The sequence below is a fragment of the Mytilus trossulus genome, chromosome 10 (genome assembly GCF_036588685.1).
Source record: "Mytilus trossulus isolate FHL-02 chromosome 10, PNRI_Mtr1.1.1.hap1, whole genome shotgun sequence".
NCBI lineage: Eukaryota > Metazoa > Mollusca > Bivalvia > Mytilida > Mytilidae > Mytilus > Mytilus trossulus.
In genome coordinates, this window is record NC_086382.1 from 16187639 (window position 1) to 16211725 (window position 24087).

The 24087-nt window shown below is 32.1% G+C and overlaps 1 protein-coding gene across 1 annotated transcript in view; it reads left to right on the top strand.

Moving 5' to 3' along the window:
• Window positions 1-10092: 10092 nt before the first annotated feature.
• Window positions 10093-24087, top strand: part of LOC134686944 (metabotropic glutamate receptor 1-like) — a 51163-nt gene continuing 37168 nt past the window's right edge. The window contains exon 1 of the mRNA XM_063546804.1: window positions 10093-11015. Coding sequence (XP_063402874.1) covers window positions 10349-11015 — 667 coding nt within the window. The 5' untranslated portion in view covers window positions 10093-10348. The remainder of the gene's footprint in view (window positions 11016-24087) is intronic.

Consider the following 24087-nt stretch of genomic DNA (forward strand, 5'->3'; position numbering starts at 1 on the left):
TACGAACAACACAAGGGAAAGTAATCGTAAGGACCTTTCCGTTTCTTTGAGGTCAAATGTGTGCTATTTGCACTCACCAAAGACATATACCGCCTACCAGAGACTCATGGACAACTGGTAGATTACAACCACATAATATGCTGTGTGTTTATCAGTGACATGCTCATCTTTATGAAAACTAACGATGAACAACTTCACAATTTCTAACTGGTAATGGTCTCATCTGTGCAGCGAACATGAAGATTAAAAATCCGTGGACGAATTTTGTCAGAGTATTGAAAAGAAGTGGATCAGACAAAAGTGCCTACAAAGCTGTTCGATATTACTTAGATAAGGTACTAAGAACATCAGCCTAATGAGAAGACCATTGACTGTAATGCCACTAACATCTAGTGAGAAAGGATAGAAGAAGAAAAAAAACCCATTAAAATTGACATTGGGGAGAATACAAAACTGAAGGAGTTTCTAACTTCTAAATTCAGCTCCGCTACTGAGTAACAATGATGACAGCTTGGAGTATAAACCTCGCACAGCTGTATAGATATGGTGTCGGAATGTGTGCTGTACAAGTATCAACAAGGGGAGAAACATGTCATCTGAATTGTCAGAAAATGATTTTCCATGGTTTAGATTTTCCTGTTGACAAAACTTAAATGTTTAAAAAAAAACTAAGAATTTTCTTATCCGATGAATAGATTACCATAGCCGTATTTGGCACAACTGTTTTGGAATTTTGGGTCATTAATGCTCCTCAACTTTGTACTTGTTTGGCTTCATAACTATTTTGATCTGAGCGTCACTGGTGAGTCATATGTAGACGAAACTAAATTATAATCCTGGTATCTTTTATAACAAATTAGACAAATTATTCGGTACTCAAGATAGAGTTCGGCATTCACAGACAATTATAAGGAAAATAGGCAAGGACCTCTGCATTTTACAGTGAACAGTGACAATCTACGTTCCTACTACTCCCAAATCGATGCCACGGGACACGGACAATGATCCGACCTTGCGACCCACAAACGATGTGACAATTAACATCGATATCATCAGCGAATTCCATGACATAAGTACCCTGTGAAGAATGCGTAGCAGTCACACCAGATAACGATGAGATAAATGGAACATATTCATCACATGAAAAATGTTCAAGGACAAAACAGTTACCAGTCACTTTATCAGCTGTTTATTGGTATGGTCTGGAGCCGGGACAGGAGATACATTCAACACAAAAGGGTGACGCAATCCGTAAGATACAGTGCCAACATTCGACAACAGCTAGTACTTCATCTAGTAAAACAATATTGGTCTGAAACGGTCATTTTGATACGGTATATATGAAACATAGTCTAAACAATGAATACATTTTCAAACTTTCAGTCGTTGAATTCAGTATGTTCAGACGATTAGATTGAAGTCAATTCAGAACTGTTCAGTTGTTTTTCAGACAATTCATTTCTATGTTGATGTGTACATGTAAATAACAACTACAAAAAAGTCATAACATAAGCTGAACATACACAAGAATGAAGGACATTTATTTTTTTACATTAATCAGATAAACTCATCATAGATACCAGGACTAAATTTAATATATACGCCAGACGCGCGTTTCGTCTACAAAATACTCATCAGTGACGCTCGAATCCAAAAAAAATAAAAAGGTCAAATAAAGTACGAAGTTGAAGAGCATTGAGGACCAGAATTCCTAAAGGTTTTGCTCAATACAGCTAAGTTTATATATGCCTGCGGAAGAAAAGCCTTAGTATTTCAAAAAAAACAAAAATTTGTAAACAGTAAATTTATAAATATAACCATACGTGATATGTCATTAATAAATTTATAAATAGTTATCATTGATTTAAACGCAAAACAGGTATACCCTGTTATAAATTTTGATATATCTTTTCCATAGCAAGTGAACTATGAAAAGGATTTCCACATATGATTCTTAAAAAAAAATGAAGTCAGCGTTTACTGTTGTCAATATCCATTTGAAAATTACATTCATATTTTTTTTTTCTATGTTTCTGATCTGTATTTTCAAGAATTTTAGACTGACTATAAGCGAACTGTCTGAACAGTACTGAATTAATTACAGTGGATAATTGCTTTTGTATTGAGGGTTTACTGGTGTAAGGTAATTGCATAGTCTCTATTTTCAGTCATATTCAGTTAAGTAGGCGAGACATAAAGTTATATGTATATTATTTGAAAGCTCGGCAGTAAGGTTTTTTAGTTGTTTTATTTTTCAGACCTGAAAAGTACTAAAGCTGGCTAGTGTATTTTAACTCGGTTTTACGAATAAGTAACTCGTTATGACGACTTAGCTCGAGTTAACTACTTTTGCGATACCGTGATCCTCAGTCGTTACAACGAATTAGCTTTGCTTGATATTATTTGAAATGTCCTGTAACTTGCCAGGAAAATGGCCATTGTTGTATTATAGTTAGTGTGTGTAACAATTTAGTGTTTTTGTTGTGTCGTAGTTCTCTAATATTTGATGTGTTTCCCTCAGTTTTAGTTTGTAAATAGTCATCAAAGGTACCAGGATTATAATTAATACGCCAAACGCGCGTTTCGTCTACATAAGACTCATCAGTGACGCTCAGATCAAAACAGTTAAAAAGCCAAACAAATACAAAGTTGAAGAGCATTGAGGACCCAAAATTCCAAAAAGTTATGCCAAATAGGGCTAAGGTAATCTACTTCTGAGGGTAAGAAAATCCTTAGTTTTTCAAAAAATTCAAAGTGTAACCCGGATTTGTTATTTTTCTCAATCGATTTATGAATTTCAAACAGCTGTATACTACTGTTGACTTAATTGATAACGAGTGTGTTATTTCTTAAAAAATCATTCGTAATAACGATTTAAAACTCAAATGCAGCCTTACACTAATCCCATAGTGACACATACAAATGCAATAATACGAATATACGACTGTTTGATGCAAGTATTGTACATCAAATCCGTCAGTTAATTTGTACTTTTAGGGTACAACCAATATGAAGTTCCAAATTAATTCCCCAATCACTTAATGTTATAAAGGTTAACACTGCCACGATCAAATTCTTTAAAACCGAAGAGACGTGACAAAATCACGTTTTCCCGAAGTAATGTTTGAGTTAAAGGCTTGTTAGGAGCAAGTTAAACAATGTAGGCAGACGCGTACAAATTTCTTCTGAAGACGTTATTTGAAAGGGTCTTGTCATTTGTTTAGTAGCATATGCTTTAATTTAAACTGCTAAATTGTGTGATTAATGTATTGGTTTCCATCAAAATTTTCCAAATTTGATTTTACTGAAATTCAAACCACGCAACCTTTTATAATGTAATCTAACTATAAATGTTAAGTGTTGCACTGTGTGAAAACATCATTTTTTAATTAGTAAATCGCTGGAAAAGGCGAATTGTCATCTTTGTGTAACAATTAAATAATGTTTTCTAAGAGCAGCATCGATTCCGTTCGAGTTGAACTATCAATACAGTTTTAAGTTGCGGACAAAAATGACAAAATTGGCCCTTCCGTTTCAACCTATTTTTAACCTTTTCCGTTCTAAACGTTTGTATCGGAGCGAAATAATTTCAGCAGTAACACCAAAGGAAAACAATATATCAAAAGTTAGTAAATGTTCGGAGTTATAGATTTAAGTTTTATAGTTTTTAACAGAACCAAATGTTGTTACAAAAATACACCATGCGATACATTTATTTGCACCTCACAGCTTGCCAAATTTTCTCAATAAAGAGGTTCGTTAAGTTGGCTTCGTATTCCTTATTTGTTACTTATTCCTTATTTGTTACTTATTCCTTATTTGTTACCTATTCGTTACTTATTCCTTATCTCTACTATCTTGTCTCTGATTTTAGGTGTGGGTTCGTTGAGTTTTAAAAACCCTGTTTCTGCGTATATACTCGTCTCCGCGGTAGACTGATACCGGATACTTATTCACTTTACTTATTTGTACATTATTCGATTCTTATACGTTTCACTTTTAAATGCATTATCTATTTATCGCTTGTGTTAGTTCTTGGTTCGAAGACGTTAAATAACCTTATTTACATATATATGCACCCCTTTCCCCTCTCGACTCAAAACTTGTTTTCTCTACTTATTCGTTCGCTTATTATAAGTTGCAACTTTCTATTCTAATGCTTTAATTTCGTGTCTCTGGTGTTAGTTATTGGCTCGGTGAGACGAAATAACCGTATTAAAACGTATGGAATCGATTCAGCGATAATGGACTTACTAGTGACAATTTCTCCATTTCGCAGGGTGTAGGGCAAGGGAGAGTACTCTCATCTTGGCTATTTTCTTTGTACATAAATGACTTAATATTGCAGCTGATTTCGACAAATTGGTTAATTGAACATTCCTACCATTCTTCTTGCGGACGACACAACCCTTCTAAGTGCTTCGCCAAAAGGTCTACAAGGTCTTCTCGACTGTGTTCAAATTTATGCGTGTAAATGGAGACTTAAATATAACGGAACAAAAAGTTGTGTCTTGACTTTTAATAATAATACAGATGTTGACATTAAACTTGGAAATACAACAATAGCGTGTAAAAATTATACAATTTATGCTGGTACATTGGTAACTAACAATAATAAAACGTTTGAAAGGACAAAAAAGGCGGCGAAGAAATTAAAGAAAAATCTACACTCATTGTATAGTGCTGGAGTAAACCCAAAAGGCCTTACACCGATTACAAACACGTTAATATGGAAACGATTTGTTCTTCCTACAGCATTGTACTCTTGCGAAGTTTGGGGACAACTCTCAAATTCTCAACATGTACTCTATGTAACAAACAATCGTTAGATATCGTTAAACATCTAATAATGGAGTGTCATGTTCTACTAACCGAAAGAAATGGCATGTTCTATAAAATTGTGGATGAACTTCCCATTCAAAAGTCCGTGGATATTTTCAATTTAGACGATGATGACCTTCTTGAAGTACTATTGGGAGCTGTTGATAATACTGTATACGATCTCGATCCTATAGTTTAGTCTAGAATGATGTATTACGTAGCAAAACATATTTACCCCATGTTTTAAAAAATTCAGACATGTATTATTTGAAAATAGGTTTAATTTTGAATTTTGAATAGACATTGATTGAAAAACATTGTGTTTCTGCTGTTTATACTAGAATCTGTGCATTGTGTGTTTATCTAATATGTTGTTTTGTGTGTGTGTGTGGTTTTATTTTCTCATATGTATTTATCTCATAATGTATGATATTTTGTTGATTGTGTAAATAATTGCTTGTTTTCTTTTTGTATGCAAAATCTTCATATACATGGAGGAAATAAAGATTCATTCATTCATTCATTCATTCATTCATTATTGTACCTGGTCCATCGTCGTCGTTAACTTTTACATTTTGAACTTTTCTAGAGAACCACCGAATGGAATGTAACCATACATGGGACCCTATTGGAAATACATACAAATGTCCTCTTTTTAAAGAAAACCACAGAAAAGTTGCTGACCAAGTGTTTTACCGAGCGACGTCAAATGGATATCACAGAAAACAGACCAAACAGTAAAAACAATATAACACTTTATTAAGAGGATAAACAATGTCAGCAAAGAGAATCAACACATCAAGACCATCATGTATTATGTGTACAGTTGATTATTAATTACGGAATATTAATCAACAATGTCTTCCGATGAACTTTTTTTTAGAAAAAAGACGAACGCATGCTACTGTGTTTACGCTGTACTGATAGCCTGTAATTTATTCGTTTTTTAATAGCTTTTTATATGTTGCTCCTCATTAGTGATTTCTTTTCGTTTCTTGTGTCTGGTGTAGGTTCTAGTTTATTTGAGTTGTATATACCCTGTTAGCGCATACCTTCATATGTATGCGCTCGACTGAAACCCTGTTACATATTCGCTACTTATTTGTTCTTTATTCGAGTTTTATACGTTACACCTTTTTAAGGTTTTGAATTGTTTACTTTTCTGGTCTCTGGTGTAGTTCTTAGTTGGTAGGGGTGAAATCACCCTTTTAGCGTATATGAACCCGTGTCTGCATTTTTTTGTTATAGACTGTTACTTACTCTCTACTTATTTGTTCATTTTCAGATTTTTATTCGTTGCACCTTTAAAAAAAATAATTTTAACTTTTCTTGACCCTGGTTGTTGAATCTTGGTTTGTAGAGGTGAAATTATCCTTTAAAGCATATGTATCTGTGTCCGCGCTTAATTATAGCTTATTACACGATCGTTTTGTTTCGAGTGTGCATGCTAATTTTGATCCCGAGTGTACATGATAGTTTTGTTCTCGGTTATTTATGATATGTAAAGTCGAGTGTACATTAAACATTTGGTCTCGAGTGTACATTAAACATTTGGTCTCGAGTGTACATTAAACATTTGGTCTCGAGTGTACATTAAACATTTGGTCTCGAGTGTACATTAACATTTGGTCTCGAGTGTACATTAAACATTTGGTCTCGAGTGTAAGTGATTGTTTGGTCTCGAGTGAAGATGATACTTTTGGTCTCGATTGTACAAGACAATTTTTGTCTCGAGTGTACATTAAACATTTGGTCTCGAGTGTACATTAACACATTTAGTCTCGAGTGTACATTGACACATTTAGTCTCGAATGTAAGTGATTGTTTGGTCTCGAGTGTACATTAAACATTTGGTCTCGAGTGTACATTAAACATTTGGTCTCGAGTGTACATTAACATTTGGTCTCGAGTGTACATTAAACATTTGGTCTCGAGTGTAAGTGATTGTTTGGTCTCGAGTGAAGATGATACTTTTGGTCTCGATTGTACAAGACAATTTTTGTCTCGAGTGTGCATTAAACATTTGGTCTCGAGTGTACATTAACACATTTAGTCTCGAGTGTACATTGACACATTAGTCTCGAATGTAAGTGATTGTTTGAGATGGGTTGTTTGCTCTCGAGTGAACATGATACTTTTGGTATTGAGAATTTATATGCATGATACTTTTGGTCCAAGTGTACATGCATGATACTTTGGGTCCAAGTGTACATGCATGATACTTTTGGTCCAAGTGTACATGCATGCTACTTTGGGTCCAAGTGTATATGCATGATACTTTTTGTCTTAAGTGTACATGCAAGATACTTTTGTTCTCCAGAGTACACGATGAAAGAAACATGAACTATTTCCACGGCCATCATATCATCATCGTTTTTATTACAATTCCTTAAAGGCAACGCATACTCCTCTCCGAGGTTAGGGGAGGGTTGAGAGTCTGTCTACATGTTTTAACTCCGCTACATGTTTTCCATGTCTGTTCTGAGCTAGAAGCTCGAAGTTCATTGTTTGACTTTAGTTACTGAAGAATCATATTTAAGTATTTGTTTTTCGTTTATTGTTTTGAAAATAACCCATAACAGGCCGTTAGTTTCTACTTTTCAGATTTCGGGACCTTTTATATATTACGATGAGGTATGGGTTTTGCTAATTTACATGAAATTTGAGCTCTATGTTTTTTCATATATAAAAAAGAAGATGTGGTATGATTGCCAATGAGTCACTATTCACAAGAAACCAAAATGACACAGAAATAAACACAGCTATAGGTCATCGTACAGCCTTCAACAATGAACAAAGCCTATACCACATAGTCAGCTATAAAAGGCCCCGAAATCACAAATGTAAAACAATTCAAACGAAAAAAACGAACGGCCTTATTAATGTACAAAGGAATAAACAAAATAAAACAACATGTAACACAGAAACAAACGACAACCACTGAATAACAGGCACCTCACTTGGGGCAGGCAAATAAATATAGAATGTGGCGTAGTTAAACATGTTAGCGGATCGATCTCAAACCTCCCCTAACCTGTGACAGTGGTGTAACAGTACAACATAAGAACGAACTATAAAAATAAGTTGCAAAAGACTTAACTCATCAGATGGACAAAAATACAAGTGGACGTGGCCGGGTACTTAAGTCTTGTACATCACAACAACAAAAAGACACTATAAGTACTGATCTGTGAGTACTAGGATGTGTTATCTCGTTTGAAATAAGTTTTCTACAGGTACAACCAAACTTCAAAACTAAATCTTTAAATCTATGGAAGAATTTAGTAAAAGTTTTAAGTAATTTGTGGTAACGAAATTCCTGACTGAATCATGTACCAGTAATACATAGATTACGGTTCGTTAAATTTAAAACGCAACAACAGACACGGGCATAGCGACCGAGTTGTGAAATATTAACACCATAAGATGATGTCAAAGAAACATAAACATCCAAAATAGGAAAATTCTAAATAGGGAACGAAAAATGTCCCTTTTGTCGTAAATTTTAGTGTGGCAGTTTTCCCGTGTAAAACTGGAATATCTATATCTAGGAAAGGACAGATATTAGCGTTACATTTGATTTATTTACAATAAGTTCCTTGAGGTACAGTTCGGCAGTAAATATTTAGATTTTTTTTTTATAATTAACAAAAAATAACATCAGGATAACGGTAAGCGATTTTCAATTGATCAATTAAATGCAATTAAGACGGGTCTTTCCTGAGATATTTTGTCATAAACTGTGATTCTTAATAGTACAAAATATGCCAAAAATAAGATGTTCTCAATGAGGTTTTTGAAAAGGATGTATCGAATACGGGTAGCAATATGTGTGATCATTTACAACTTTAATATTTACCACCTCCTATTTTTTCATTTCTTCTTTTGTGATATATTTTGTTCACTCACTTGGCCTTCAGACACTCAGATGATTAACTGTTTTGGTATAATTTTGTGAATACGCATCTTGAATGCTCTGCTATTTTAAAATGGTTGTCGTTTTTTTTGTTTATGTACGGCATTTTATATCATTTTACTTCTTCATTAATAAAACGGGGAAGAAAACATATATCTATATATATTTTCTCATGCCTGATAAATATAGCAATTTTTCACTTTCTAATGTGTGTTTCAGACTAATATTGTACATTCCCAATCAGGTATCATATAGTGTAATGTTTATAAGTTAGATTAATTGGAAAATGTCACAAAAGTTATTGAATGCTATGAATTGTGTTTTATTGTGTAGAAAAATATAAGCATGTTTAAATTGGGACTTACGAAATAATTCTATGTTTACGATAGTTTGGAATATAGGTGTGGATAAAAGTTTATCTAAAGTTTTTGCCATGAAAGTTAATGTTATGTTCTTAAAAAGGGAAGACTAGTAACAAAAAAACCAAATGCATATGTGTTATGGGCGTTGCTCATTATTAAAGGCCGTAAAGCGACCTATAGTTGTTAATTTCCGTGTCATTTTGGTCTCTTGTAGAGAGTTGTGTCACTGACAATCATATACCACATCTTCTTTTTTATAACACCCCCTCCCTATTCAACGCTAAATGTTCGTGCCCTTATAAAAAAGGAGGTATTTTATTTTTAAAATACTGAGTAAATAGAAAAATTATAGCGAGTCATAATACGGCAAAACTATCATAATTATTTTGTAGAGTGGCTGACATTCTGTGTCTGTCCTTAGTCAAACATTTGTTAATTGTCGTATCTAATTGTAGCCTTGATTTTATAGGAATGCTGGCTTATTGAAACATAACCCACATCTCCGTTTATTCAATTCTGATTATAAACGTCAATTTGTGCATCTGACAATACAATAGCAGGTAGAAACAATATTTTGTTTCCAATAATATCAAAATCAATTGTTTTCCGATTACACAATATAAATAATGAATTACAAAACACAGTTTTCCTATAATTTCTACATTTATAGACACACATTCTGATTGCTTCTAGTTGTAAAAGAATGTGATTTAAAAATAATTCAAAATATTTATTTTTCTATCGGCATTTATTGGCAGATGGTTGCAAATTGTATTTCCTTCAAGTAAATATACCCATGTAAATAAAAGTGGAGGATAGAATCGATTGTCTTTATCTATTGGTTAGCAGTAGCTCCGTGTTGGATTACTCTTTGATCGCGTATTGGTAAATGTGACTCTCCCGCGGGACAGCAAAATTCTTTGCCAGTAATGTCATTCACGTTAGACAGGTGTTAAAACATATCGACCTTTTATCTTATGACTATTCGGAATTCATTATCAAAATAGACTAACTATACTGTTGAAACGGAAAACGGAAGTCACCTAAACATCCTTTAAAAACTTGTTATACATTAAAGTGAACTATTTTTGTTAAAGGACAAGAATTTAACATCGTGGAGGATAGATAGATTCAGATGTATTTATGGTTTGAAAATAAGAATGGGAAATACTCGAACATTTATTGAAAAAGCGTTTAATATTGTGAGCCTATAATAAAGTGTTTTTTGAATATCACAAAATATCGCACAATGGAAATTTACGTAACATTTCGAAATTATTTCATGTTTTTGTTAGTTTACATTCATGTAAATGTATCATTTAGCAATGTAGGTGATCACCAAAAAGCCCGCATGGACGGGGATATTATTATTGGAGCTTTGTTCCCTGTACATAAAGCTCCTCATGATACAAGTGTTTATACCAGAAAATGTGCAGAAATTTGGGAACAGTACGGAATACATCGAATAGAAATGTTTCTAACAACACTTGAAAAAATTAACAACGATTCATCTATTTTACCTGGTGTAGATTTAGGTTATGATATACGGGACTCTTGTTGGTACTCTCCAATTGCGTTAGAACAAAGTATAGACTTTATTAAAGATTCTATAGCAAGCATAGATTCTTTAGAAACCAATTTTACCTCCCGAGACCGGTGTGCTGTGGATTCAGACAAGCCTATAGCTGGACTATTAGGTCCAGGATCTAGTTCTAATACAATTCAGGTACAGAATTTATTGCAACTGTTCGAAATTCCACAAATTGGTTATTCAGCTACAAGTATGGAGTTAAGTAATAAGAACCTGTACGAATATTTTCAGCGAGTTGTACCCTCTGATGATTACCAGGCACAGGCCATGCTAGATATCGTCTTGAAATTTAACTGGACATATGTAGCTGCTATCTATACAGATGGTATGTATTGTTTTCTCGGACATATAGCTGATATTTACATATATATGATAAGTATTATTCCCTCTGACATATGTAGCTGCTGGTTGTATATATGATAAGTATTGTTCCCTAAAACATATGTAGCTGATATCTATACATATGGTATGTATTATTTGCTTGAACATGTATAGCTGATAGCTATACATATGGTATGTATGGTTTGCTTTAACATAATTATATAGCTGCTGTTTATATATAGGATAAGTATTGTTCCCTTGGACAAATGTAGCTGCTATTTGTATATATGATAAGTATTGTACCCTCTGACATATGTAGCTGCTATTTATATATATATTATAATTATTGTTCCCTTGGAAATATGTAGCTGATGTTTGTATATATGATAAGTATTGTTTCCTTGGACATCTGTAGCTGCTATCTATACAAATGGTTAGTAATGTTTGCTTGGACATATGTAGCTGATATTTATATATATGAAAAGTATTGTTCCCTCGGACATATGAAGCTGCAATTTGTATATATGATAAGTATTGTACCCTTTGACACATGTAGCTGCTATTTATATATATATATGATAAGTATTGTTCATTCGGACATATGTAGCTGATATCTATACATATGGTATGTATTGTTCGCTTTAACATATGTACCTGTTGTTTATATATATGATAAGTATTGTTCCCTCAGACATATGTAGCTGCTATCTATACAAATGGTAAGTATTGTTTGCTTGAAAATATGTAGCTGATATCTCTATATATGATAAGTAGTGTTCCCTCGGACATATGTAGCTGGTAAATATTTTTATGATAAGTATTGTTCCCTCGGACATATTTAGCTGCTATCTTTACATATGGTAAGTATTGTTCGTTCGAACATATGTAGCTGCTGTTTTCATATATTTATGTGGTAAGTATTGTTCCTTCGAACATATGTAGCTGCTATGCATACATGTTGTAAAAGTATTGTCCCTTACAAATATTTATTTGCTATTCATAGAGATGACAAGTATCGTCAGCTTGGACATATGTAGCTTTTATTTTTCCAGATAGTTAATATTGTTCATTTTTTAACTTGTAACATTCTCATGCATACTATTTAACTTTCATTCCAACAAAGTTCATTCCTGTGACCTTTGTCTTAAACACATTTCGCGCTTTTTTTAATCAATCGTGAAGATATAATGTTTACTCTTGAAAATTCATATCTTGTATAGATGTTTCCCTTCTAAAAGACGATAGTGTTTACTCAAGCAGCATGAAATGTCTGAAACTGTATTCATTTTGTTTAAATTAAGCTATAGAAAATTTGATATTTTCTGATTGATAAATCCATCAGCTGTATAATAACACTCAGATTTCTTTTGACAGTCAGCGTTTTCAGAAAGCTGAAAATGAAGTATTTTTCCGAAACGCAAAATTTAATCAACTTTTTAGTTAACGATAATTCAATTTGTTTTACTTTACCGCAGAAAAGAAAAATATTAAATTTGTGAAAAGAGGGTTATTTTGAGATACATTTGTTGTTTCTATGCACTTGTTCAAATTTGTGCATAATTGATCAAACTTTGTATATAACAGTTTGATACCTTTACAGTTCGAACTCGCTGGATGAAGACTTAAAAATATTATATATATTTTTCCCTTTTTTCCACTTTTTAAAAATTTTCATAATAGGTTAAAAGATTGAGAATCACCAGCGTTCATAAGTCGTAGAGAGAGCGACAAAATCATGGCAAACAATCAAAACAAAGAGACAAACAACATTTAAAATACTTCATTAAAAAATGAAGACTAAACAACACGAACCTAACTGGCAAGTACCGCTAGGGTGATCATTTGGGGTGTTCCGGAAGGGTAAGATTCTGCGCCATACGTGAAACCATCCGGTTTTTTCTAAATTTTAATTACAAATCAGTAGCTCTTTTTACAAAAAATCTTAAGTGTAAAATTTATCGTTAGTCATAAACATTCCTTAACAATTCAACTAAATGTGTTAATCGTGAGATAAATTTTTCACGTAGTCTCGTTCGATGATGATGTCACAGACGTTGAAAAAATAAATTTCATGTAAACGATGAAATTAACAGAATAATAATGCGAATATAGATAAAAGAAGAAACATACAGTATGTTTATCTGAGACACACTGTATAAACCATAATTATTATAACCACCTGCACCCTAAACTCAGTTAAAGCAGCTGGGTACCAGTATAAAACATTAAACATGTCTACAGAAAAACTATTATTATGGCCGACCGTGCAAGGGCTGTATAGCCAGTCAAGGTCGTTAAAAACTTCCATTTGTTTAGAAAAACAGCTTTTTCATTAGTGATGCATTATATTATACATATCAAATTAATAAGGAACACATGTGTACGTAGATCCTGTAGGGTTTATAGTTGGTCATTATTGTTTGTACGACATACTGGACCACCCACACATTATTTATTTTTGTTCAACAAATAAAATAATGCGAATAAATGAAAATGTAATAGTTCCATGACATATATGACTTGTGATTTTAAACATGTATTTTTGTTGATACATATAATGCATTTAAACGTAATGTCATTTATACGCTGAAACTGTTGAAACAAAAACTTGAGATTTTTAATGAAAATTATTAGCACTTTGTGTTTGTGGGAATGTTGTCAAACAACCCACAGCTTACGTCTAGCTTTTTAAACCTCACCAAATCCTGTAGATAAACTATCAGTTAAACATGTTAAAGGTACTATTAGAAGTGCCAGTTCATCATCAAAAGACAACTCATGAATCACGACAAGTTGTAATTTGTTGACAGGAAAAAACGCGACCCGCATTTTAACTTCAATCCTATTTTAATTTCCGTTTTATTTTTGTTACTTAGTCGTTCGGTTTTGATGCTGATGCATGTCAAATTGAAGTTCTCAGTACAATTCAATAGTATTGATTAGTAATAAATGTCCTGTTGGAGACAAACTAGATTATATAGATCTGATATCTCAGGAGAAATTAGGTAAAGCTTTATTCAGATTCTTCATCAAATCTCATACACTAGAGATTTTACGAGAATTTTTTCCTAATCTTTTATTTTCCAGTCATACATCATCAAGTTGGTATGAACTATTTCATATATTAGTAACAAAGGATACAGTTCCACCAAATGACTTTGATTAACCGTTTGTGAAGAATTCAATTATATGTAATACGAGTTTATATGATCATTCGATTAAAAATTAATAGACAATGCAATTCAATGTTTAATTCACACCTAACAGAAATCATTGCCATTATACGTATACTATTAAAGATCTAAAAGGTGTATCAACTTAGCATTCAGCTTTTAAGTAGAATATTCATTCATCTTAAACTATTTATCATGGCAAACATCTGACTGTGGTGTATGCCTATTTATAAACATCTTTGCATGATCTTAAGAAGGTGACTAAGAGATTTATATCAACTCATAATTGCCTCACATCTTGGATTTTTAGTATACTTTTAGCTGTTCTTGACCTCATGATAATTATTGCTGCGTGTGTTTATTGTTCTCAACTGGCTCCTTTTCCTTCATTCGGGTTGACGCACTTTTAACGTTTCCAGTAATATTAGTTTAAGAATTATCATTCTGTTTCTTAACAATCAATAATGAGGGTGGTAGAAGATTTTGTGTTGCCACATAATTACTTTCCGTACAAATGACCAGTTTATGAGAAATGTCTGAAAACAATTACCCAATAAATATAACGTTCCGGCTGTCTTCTATGTACATATTGTCGGGATCAGCTGCAGGAACGATAATTCCTCACTTAAGTCGTACGTTTACGGTCTCTTCCGTTTTTATGGCATTGCCTACCATTTTTATATGATGATTTATATGGTACGCCATTTAGTGACAAATTTATAGCCTATCTCTTGGGTCTGTAACTGTACTAATAAGTCCTAACATTTGGTTTAGCAAAGTAAGAACCACAATAAGTCAAAAAGACGCAATGTTCTAGTTTAATCATTATAAATTGCATGCTAAACATAAAAAAATATGTGAACGTTGACCAAACATTTGTATAAAGGGCGCTGTAGAGCTCATAAGAAAGGTAAATGATATTTAGAAACCCCATTATTATTAAAATTTGGTTTGCTGTTTTTTTAAATTAAAACGGTTCGAGTTGTAATGTAATTATAATATCAAATCCCGCATGTAGAAGATTGTTTCGATACCAATCTTAATTAACTATTATTGTTAGATTGCCGGCCGAAGATTTCTTGGCTACTATTAGTGGGAATGATATTTAATCTGCACCTTTACGGTGTTGAGTTTTGAGGAGTAAGCAGTTATTACATCAGCCATGTATCCACTTTTTGTTTGCCGATACTAGTCATGCTAGTAATATGACATTTATAACACTAAATGTACAAGGAAAATTTTCGTCAAAGTTCGCTTTGCTTCAGTGAAAGATAGGGAATGATAATTTATACTCGTGTATAAATATTACCTCACTCAATTACATGAAGCGATGCAGTTACAGATCAGGTATTGGTCTAGTTTATTAGGTGTTTTGTACACTATTTTTTTGTGTCTTTTCTTGGTTTTTCATTCTTTGCTATGATTTTGTCCGTTCTTGGAGTCACGAGTTTTGAGTCTCTCTATTGGTATCATTGTTTTTCTCCTTTTTTTTACATTTGGTAGCAAATGTGGTTAAAGTTGACAAATTGTTGTACTTATAGAACGTCTGCTGTACAATATTTCGGCAGACAAAACATGATATATACTGGTTTGTAATATCAGTATAAACACGTATTATAGATTTATATGATTGTTGTAAATAACCCCCATTAGCAATGAAGGCTAGATTCTAGCTGATTTGGTTTCTCCTTAATCTCCTTTTCTGTACGTATGGGAAATTCGATCAACACATTGATATAATATATAACATCGAAATGATCTTCTTTTATAGACCCAAAGATGTTATTATCACTGTGAAATGTATCTTACCATTATCCACAAATATTCTTGGTTACTTTTTTGTTTATTTAATGTGCTCTTTCGTGTCTCAGGTTGGTTCAGTAAAAATAACTCTAATTAGAAAGTTTCAGATATCCGACCTACTTCAACAATAAATTGTTCCCATGATGTATTCGAACCAAAAATAAGTGAATGAAAATGTGTAATTAAGACAGGTATTATGTTGTATGTAATCTTGGTTGAAATGAGAGCAAACTCGAATCCCCATATGGAATTTACTGACCCCATATATATCGTATAAGGTCACTAACACACCGTGTAACGAATTTATCTTTCCAACTGTCTTCCGACATGTGGTAATTAGACTATCGGCCTATCAACGTGATTAAGTCTTCAATACTTAGTTTTAACATGTGTAAAAATCTACTTCCATTTGTCTATACAAAAACAAATGCCAACAATAAAAATGTGTTTGCTTTAAATTTGTTTTATGAATGTATTTCAATCGTTTATTGTTAGTTTCTTCGTCAGGTTCCGCATTAGAATGATACATTTTTTCTCATTGGTTCGGTGAATTTATATTTTACCTGGCTTGTCCAGTTCAATTGGTTCTACAGGTAGTTTATACTCAGCAAAGGTTTCCTTTCAAATACTACGTTCGTGTGGTCATTATTCTCATCAGTTTTCTTAAGCGACTTAAATTTATAATTCTTGAGAAAAAGAAAAAAAAATTGTTTATCTTTATTATTTTATTTCTGTTTAGTGGAGTATTTCAGCAGTAGTTGTAAAAAAAATCTGATAGGACAGTTAAATCAAACACCACAGAAAGGTAGGAAATGTGGTTTTAAAAGATGAACCATTATGTTCAGTCTATAATTTGACAAAAAAAACTGTTCATTTACGTAAGTTTGGAAGATGAATTAAGATTACACGTAATTCCTAGGTACAGACGTTAAATATCTATCATTAAGTTTCAAAATAAATGTAGATGTCAGAGAGTTTCCTGGCTAAAACCAAATATCAATACACATGTTATAATTAAGACAGAAACATTATATATAAAATACCAATTACGTCACAGTGTGAGCGTGTGCTATTATTTTGAACAGTTTAGCCACGTTTTAAGTAATTACTGAAGTATTTCAAGACAGAGGAATCTTTGAATCACATATATTTTGGATTATAAGAAAATGAGAAGTAGATTCAAAATTGCATAAAATCCCAAATTTTAGTCTAGTGGCACAAAAATGCCCAGGCACTCAGATATATAATTATCAACATATAGATGAATCAATACTTTTATAGGGAGAGAGTGATTTCATTTAAACACAACTTCTCTAGCCATACAAAGTCCAAAATATTTGTGATCTGAAGTATACAATTTCCTTTCTCAGCACGGTAGTAAAACTATTGCTAGAAACTAAGGGCGCACGTGCCCGTTGTCAATGAAACTAGCAAGTCGTCGAAGGTAAAATATATAGCGATAAACTGATTACCATTAACGATAATTTATAAATATTATGGTTGTAAAAGAGGGACGAAAGATACCAGAGAGACAGTCAAACTCACAAATCGAAAATAAACTGACAACGCCATGTCTACAAATAAAAAGGACAAACAGACAAACAATAGAACACTAAAGAATAAACAACACGAACCCCACAAAAATAGGGGTGATCTCAGGTGCTCCGGAAGGGTAAGCAGATCCTGCTCTACATACGCACCCGTCGTGTTGCTTATGAGATATCAAATCCGGTAAATAGTCTATTTCGGTAGGTCACATCTATGAAAGCGAAGGGGGTTGTTGTAACGACGTAAGGAACATATCCGATATCATTTGTGAAACTTTTTTTTTTCATAACGGTCAACCAACTCGTAATGGCGTCCGTAAAATTTACAAAGAGATGATTTCAACTTCACCATTTGGAACTCTTGATTTAATAGCTTCCCTGTGAGCAACAACCCTCTATAAAAAAAGCATGATAGGAAAATGCAAGGACGGGAATATCGTATCAATTGGGAGATATATACACCGTATATGCAGGTGCTGCTGAAATGTTGCTACTTAGAAATGGAAAGTATTGGAAAGCTGAAATCATCTCTTTTGTCGTAAAATTTTGTTTTCAATCGACCCTTATTTTCAATATATACAACTGTAATTTAAATAGCCAAATGTTTCTTTTGACAATTATGTTATTAAGGTTGGAAAAGCGTTGATCATGTGCACATATTCAGATTGAAGCGCTACCTTCATCAAAATGTGCTTCGGTTAACGCTTTTCCGTCCAACAAAATCATACAAAGATTCATTCAATTCTTAAGATGAATGAGTCCATAATTGTGCCAGTTATATGATACTAGAAGTACATTTCGAGAAAAAGCTAAAGGTAAATAAAGTATTGATCAATGAAGAGTCTATGATTCCCTTGGTATGGATTTGCAACGTTATTTACGATCAATACATGCGTTCCAATACGTACATTGTTTGAATTATAAAGGCAAATGAAACTAATTATAATAAATTTGATCATCTTTGTTTAAATTCTAAACTTTAAGAAATCACACATTTAATTTATTTTTTCGTTAGTTTCCACAATTGACCTTAAGATTCTATTTGTAGTGTTTAGTGTCAGATTCTCTCTTGGGGAAAATACTATATATTTCAAATGTAATGACACATTTTTTTCCTGGGAAATTGATGTTTAAGTAGAACGATTTTTGTTTCTTCTTTGATTTGAAAAGAACATGGAACAAATAGCTTTGGAACCAATCATTCCTGTAGATTAAACGCACATTTTAGTTGAAAAATTTGTAAATCTTTTTTATAAGTAAATAGTTTTCCGATAATGATTCACCCGAATAAGATAGTTTTTTTTAATTTGGTTATTATTGCAAACAAGGAAAAGGATATAAACAAGTCAGTACAAACGATAAGTTGTTTTAGAATTTAAATTAGAACAGAACCTAACAAAAATACAAAACTAGAGAAGTCATTAGTGAATACTATTTAAACACACTATTTAGTTATAAGTGAACAGAAACTAACAAATACATAATACATTATCAGAAACTAGCAGCTAGCAAAGATGAACAAAAACTAACAAAAGTGATAGATCATAAGCGAAAAGAAATTAACATAGTCAATACGTCGTTAGATAACAGAACAGAAAATAACAAAAAACATCAAGTCATTAGTGAACAGAAAAAACATAGAAAACGCTATGTCATTGGCGAACAGAAAATAACAAAAACGACAAGTTATTAGTAAACAGAAAATAACAATACGATAAGTCATTAGTAAACAGAAAATAATGAAAACGATAAGTCATTAGTGAACAGAAAATAACAAAAACGATTACTCACTAGGAACAGAAATAAAAAAACCGACAAAATCATCAGTAAACATAACAGAAAATAATAAAAACGATCAGTCATTAGAGAACAGAAAATAATAAAAACGATAAGTCATTAGTGAACAGAAAATAACAAAAACGATTAGTCACTAGGAACAGAAATAACAAAAATGACAAATCATAAGTAAACATAACAGAAAATAATAAAAACGATAAGTCATTAGTGAACAAAAACAAAAAAAAACAATCAGTCACCAGTGAACAGAAAATAACAAAAACGATAAGTCCATAATGAATAGAAATTAACAAAAACGATAAGTGATTATTAACAGACAAAAACACGAAAAGGCATAAGTGAACAAAAATTAACATAGACGATAAGTCATAAGAAACAGAAATTAACTAAACGACGACTAAGAAATAAACAGTATCTCACAAAGAGACGAAGTCGATATGTCTTTAGAGAACTAAAACTAACAAAACAATAAGTAAATAGTGAAAAAAATAACAAAAACAATAGGTAACACACGATTAATTGACAAACATGATCATAATGCCTATATTATTGAAGTTATATGATTAAAAGAAGAATTGGTTAACAAAATCTTCAATTCAATGAATGAGTCAAACATTATGGCGAACATTGCCTTAATTGCGCCAGTAATATAATAATTTCTAATTGATTCATACGTTTCCAATACGTGTATTGTTTGCATTATAAAAGCAAATAAAACGAATAATCGAATTCCATCATCTTTGTTTAAATTCAATGCTAATAGAAATAACTCATTTGAATTAGTTTTTCAATATTTTCTGCAAATGTGATTTTATTTGTATTGTTGAGTGTCAGGTTCTCTCTTGGGGCAAATACTATATATTTCAAATTAATGACATTATCTATTAGGTTAGTTTCTCACAGAAATTGATGTTAAAGTTTAACAATTTAGCTTCCAGCTGTTAATTTTTTTATTTAGATTCACAAATGTTCCAATACATGATTTTTTACAGATATTTCGACCTGTAATAATGTTATTATGATAAACAAGCAAAAAAAAAAAATAACGGTAATTGAAAACGGCTAGTCATTGGTGAACAAAAACTAATAAAACCGATCAGTATTTAGTGAAATAAATTTAAAAAAAAAGCGATAAGTTATCAATGAAAATGAACTTACAAAAACGATAAGTTATAAATGAAACGGAACTAATAAGTTGTGAAAGATAAACCATTAGTGAACATAAATGAACAAAAACGATTAGAAATAATCGAAAAAAGAAACCCAAACAAAAATTTATTACTTGAAAGAAACTAACAAAAATGATAGTGAATTAGGGGGGAAACCACGTAAAAAACAATAAAAATAGAAAACCGCGAAATACGATAAGTTATTTGTGCAAAGAAACTAGCAAACACAGGAGATATTATCGGAAAGATACTAAACAAAAACAATCAGTACTTATGCAGAGAAACTTTCCAAGTATTACAATTAATTACTAAGTGGAAAGTAACTTTACAAGAACGATCAGTAAGTTGTGGAGAGAAACTAAACTAAGCAATAAGTAATCATTGGAAAGAAACAAAAACACAAATACTAGTATGATAAAGATTATTGGCAATAAAATAATCAAACACGATAAGTAATTATTAAAAAGAAATTTACAGAACACGATTGATCAATAATTGGCTAGAAGAAAAAATTAACACAACGATTTATAGAAATAAAACTATACAAAAACAACAAGGTATGACCTGACTGATAATGACATCCTACACTAAATTTATTGGATGTTAGATGTGTACTGATTGATATTTAATCTAAGTTCCACGTTTATTAATTAGTTGATAAGGACTTTAAACTACAAAAATGTAGCGCTCGTGCAGTAATTGTGAGTATTGTCGGTATGTGTTAGTGGTGTATATGTACCCATCCACATCCACTCTGTGTTTTGTTAGATGTACTGTAAATTTAGAAATTATTGCGTGCATTTGTTTTTGGCGATTTTGTCATTTCAGACTTAATTGCGATTTTAATTGATCCGATTTTGAGAAAAATCCTGGTTAATTCATATAAAATAGTTCAAAATGCGAGGTTAAATTATTGCGTTTTCAACTCTGTCGCATTTTTCGCAATAATAAAAACCTCGCAATAATTTCTGAATTTACAGTATTTCTTTTGGTATCTATCTGATGAGTTAGGCCTTTTTTTAACTGTTTTATAATTTGATCTTATGTTGTACTGTTTCACTACTGTCTCATCTTAGAGGGAGGGTTGCGCGTTCACAAACAAGTTTAAATTCGCCCCATTCAGACCATATATAAAAAAGAAGATGTGGTATGATTTCCAATGAGACAACTGTCCACAAGAGACAAAATTGACACAGACAATAACAATTATAGGTCACCGTACGGCCTTCAACAATGAACAAAGCCCATACCTCATAGTCAGCTATAAAATGCCCCGATAAGACAACGTAAAACAATTCAAACGAGAAAACTAACGGCCTTATTTATATAAAAAATGAAAGAAAAACAAATATGTAACACATAAACAAACGACAACCACTTAATTACAGGCTTCTGACTTGGGACAGGCACATACATAAAAAATGTGGCGGTGTTAAACATGTTAGCGGGATCCAAACCCTCTCCTAACCTGGGACAGTGGTATAACAGTACAACAGAAGAACGAACTATGAAAATCAGTATAAAGCCCGTATTTATATTTTTGAAGTTGGTTCATGTTTATAACAGCGGTATACTACTGTTGCCTTTATTTATATTTGTTATGTTTTGTTCTAAATTATGTCGTTAGTTTTCTCAATTGAATTGTTTTATATTTTTCTTGCTTTTCATAGCCGACTATACGATATGGGGTTTTCCAATTATTGAAGGCTGTATGGGTTGCCTATAATTGCTAATACCCCTTTCATTTAAACTTGGGTGGATAGTTGACATTCCACGTGCACGTCTCCTTATTTTTTTTTTATATTTGATTGATTTAGATTAGTACCAAAAATACAAAAAGAGAAAAAGATATCTGGCGCATTCTTATGACAGCATATACAAGAAGGACGAAATATACCATAGGGACAGTTAAAGTAATAAAATCAAAAACAAAATGACAACGCCATGGCTAAAAATGACAACCAATAGTACACATGATATAATTTGATTTATCCATATATCTATATACAAAATTATGTTTGCTAAAATAAGACAATTATACATCAGAGTTAAAACGAAGTGGTACGTTTTTTTTTATTATATGTGCATTATCAAGATTAGAGTATAATTAGAACAAATATACTGTGCCTTTGTTTTTATCAGAAACACTTGGAACTGACATTTGTGAACATCATGTAATTGCGATTACTCTGTCTTTGATATGTTGTTTACTTTTGGAAAAATGAAATTTATAGTTTACGTATTCAAGACCGATTAAGTAGTAAAAAAACTAGCTTTCAAAGAAACAGGAAAATCAATATGCCTTCTAACATTTTGGAAAAAAAGGTTTTCGACCAATCTTTATGGATTTTACGTTGATTCTTTTGCGTTTTAGTAATATTTTTATTTTTAGTCTATATGTTTCTTTGTAAATTAATTATTAACGTTGAGGCGATAGCTTGTAAAATTGTAGTTAAAGTCAGATTTTTCTATTGATTCAAAAGAAATTACCTGTAGTTAGTTGATGATAAGTGTTTGCATTGATGTTGATTGTTATTGGAAATTAACAAACAAAAAATATAAAAATAGAATGTTGAATTCAAACCCCAGATGATACGAGTCATAAATCAAAACAATAATATTAAAATATCTTTACTAAGAGTTCCATGTGATTTTGAATCCTGTTAAATAGTTAACATCAAAGGTACCAGGATTATGAAACACAACCACAGGTAATATCCGACTAGCAGAAGTTCCTAATTATAGACTTGACCTTGATGCCCGAACCCGCTAGTGCAACCAGAGCGGGACGTTTGCATTTTTTATAGGAAATTGGGCCTTTTTGAATTGACCTTTGCGCTTCATTTTTTGGGCCGTGTGCGTTCTTTTCTCACAGGACATTTGCGCTTAATCAATATAACGTTTGTTATATTTGAATTAATGAAGTGACGGATTTCTGACCAAAAAAACTCTTCTTCGGTAGGGTAGATAGAGTAAGATTGTTCATTATACCACTATATAGTACGAAAATAATTCTGACAATTTGATGTTCCATTTCTGTGTGACGACTTAACCCATAATATTGTTGGACATCGTTCGCATTCAAGTGTCAGATTAAAACGAAAACAATCCTTAATCAATAAAGGAATAGGTTCAGTAAGACCCCTTTTTGGCCCCAAAATATAGCAGTTTTACAAAGTTGTTAAAATGTAAACTATTAGTTATTTATTGGACAGTAGAATGCTTCTGCTACATAAATATGGGCAGTTTTTGATAATACAATGCACATATATCGGGCACCACTAAGTTATGCTAAATTACTGAAATCTTCACAATTCTAGCATTTCAGTTACATTTTAGACGTTTTCCGTGTAAAGTGAAAGTGACCACATTCATGTACATCCTTGATATTGAAATGTAAGTTGTATTTGATGATAATACTGCATATGTAAAGGTTGAGGATGAACACGGATGCGGCCACTTTCATTTTTGATAAAAAAAAAAAAAAAAAAGATCTGAAAAGTGACATTTCTCGGCATATTTGATAGATTTTTCAAATTTAAGCTTGAATCGAGTCGTTTTTAATTACTTAATCAGTTAAAATCTTT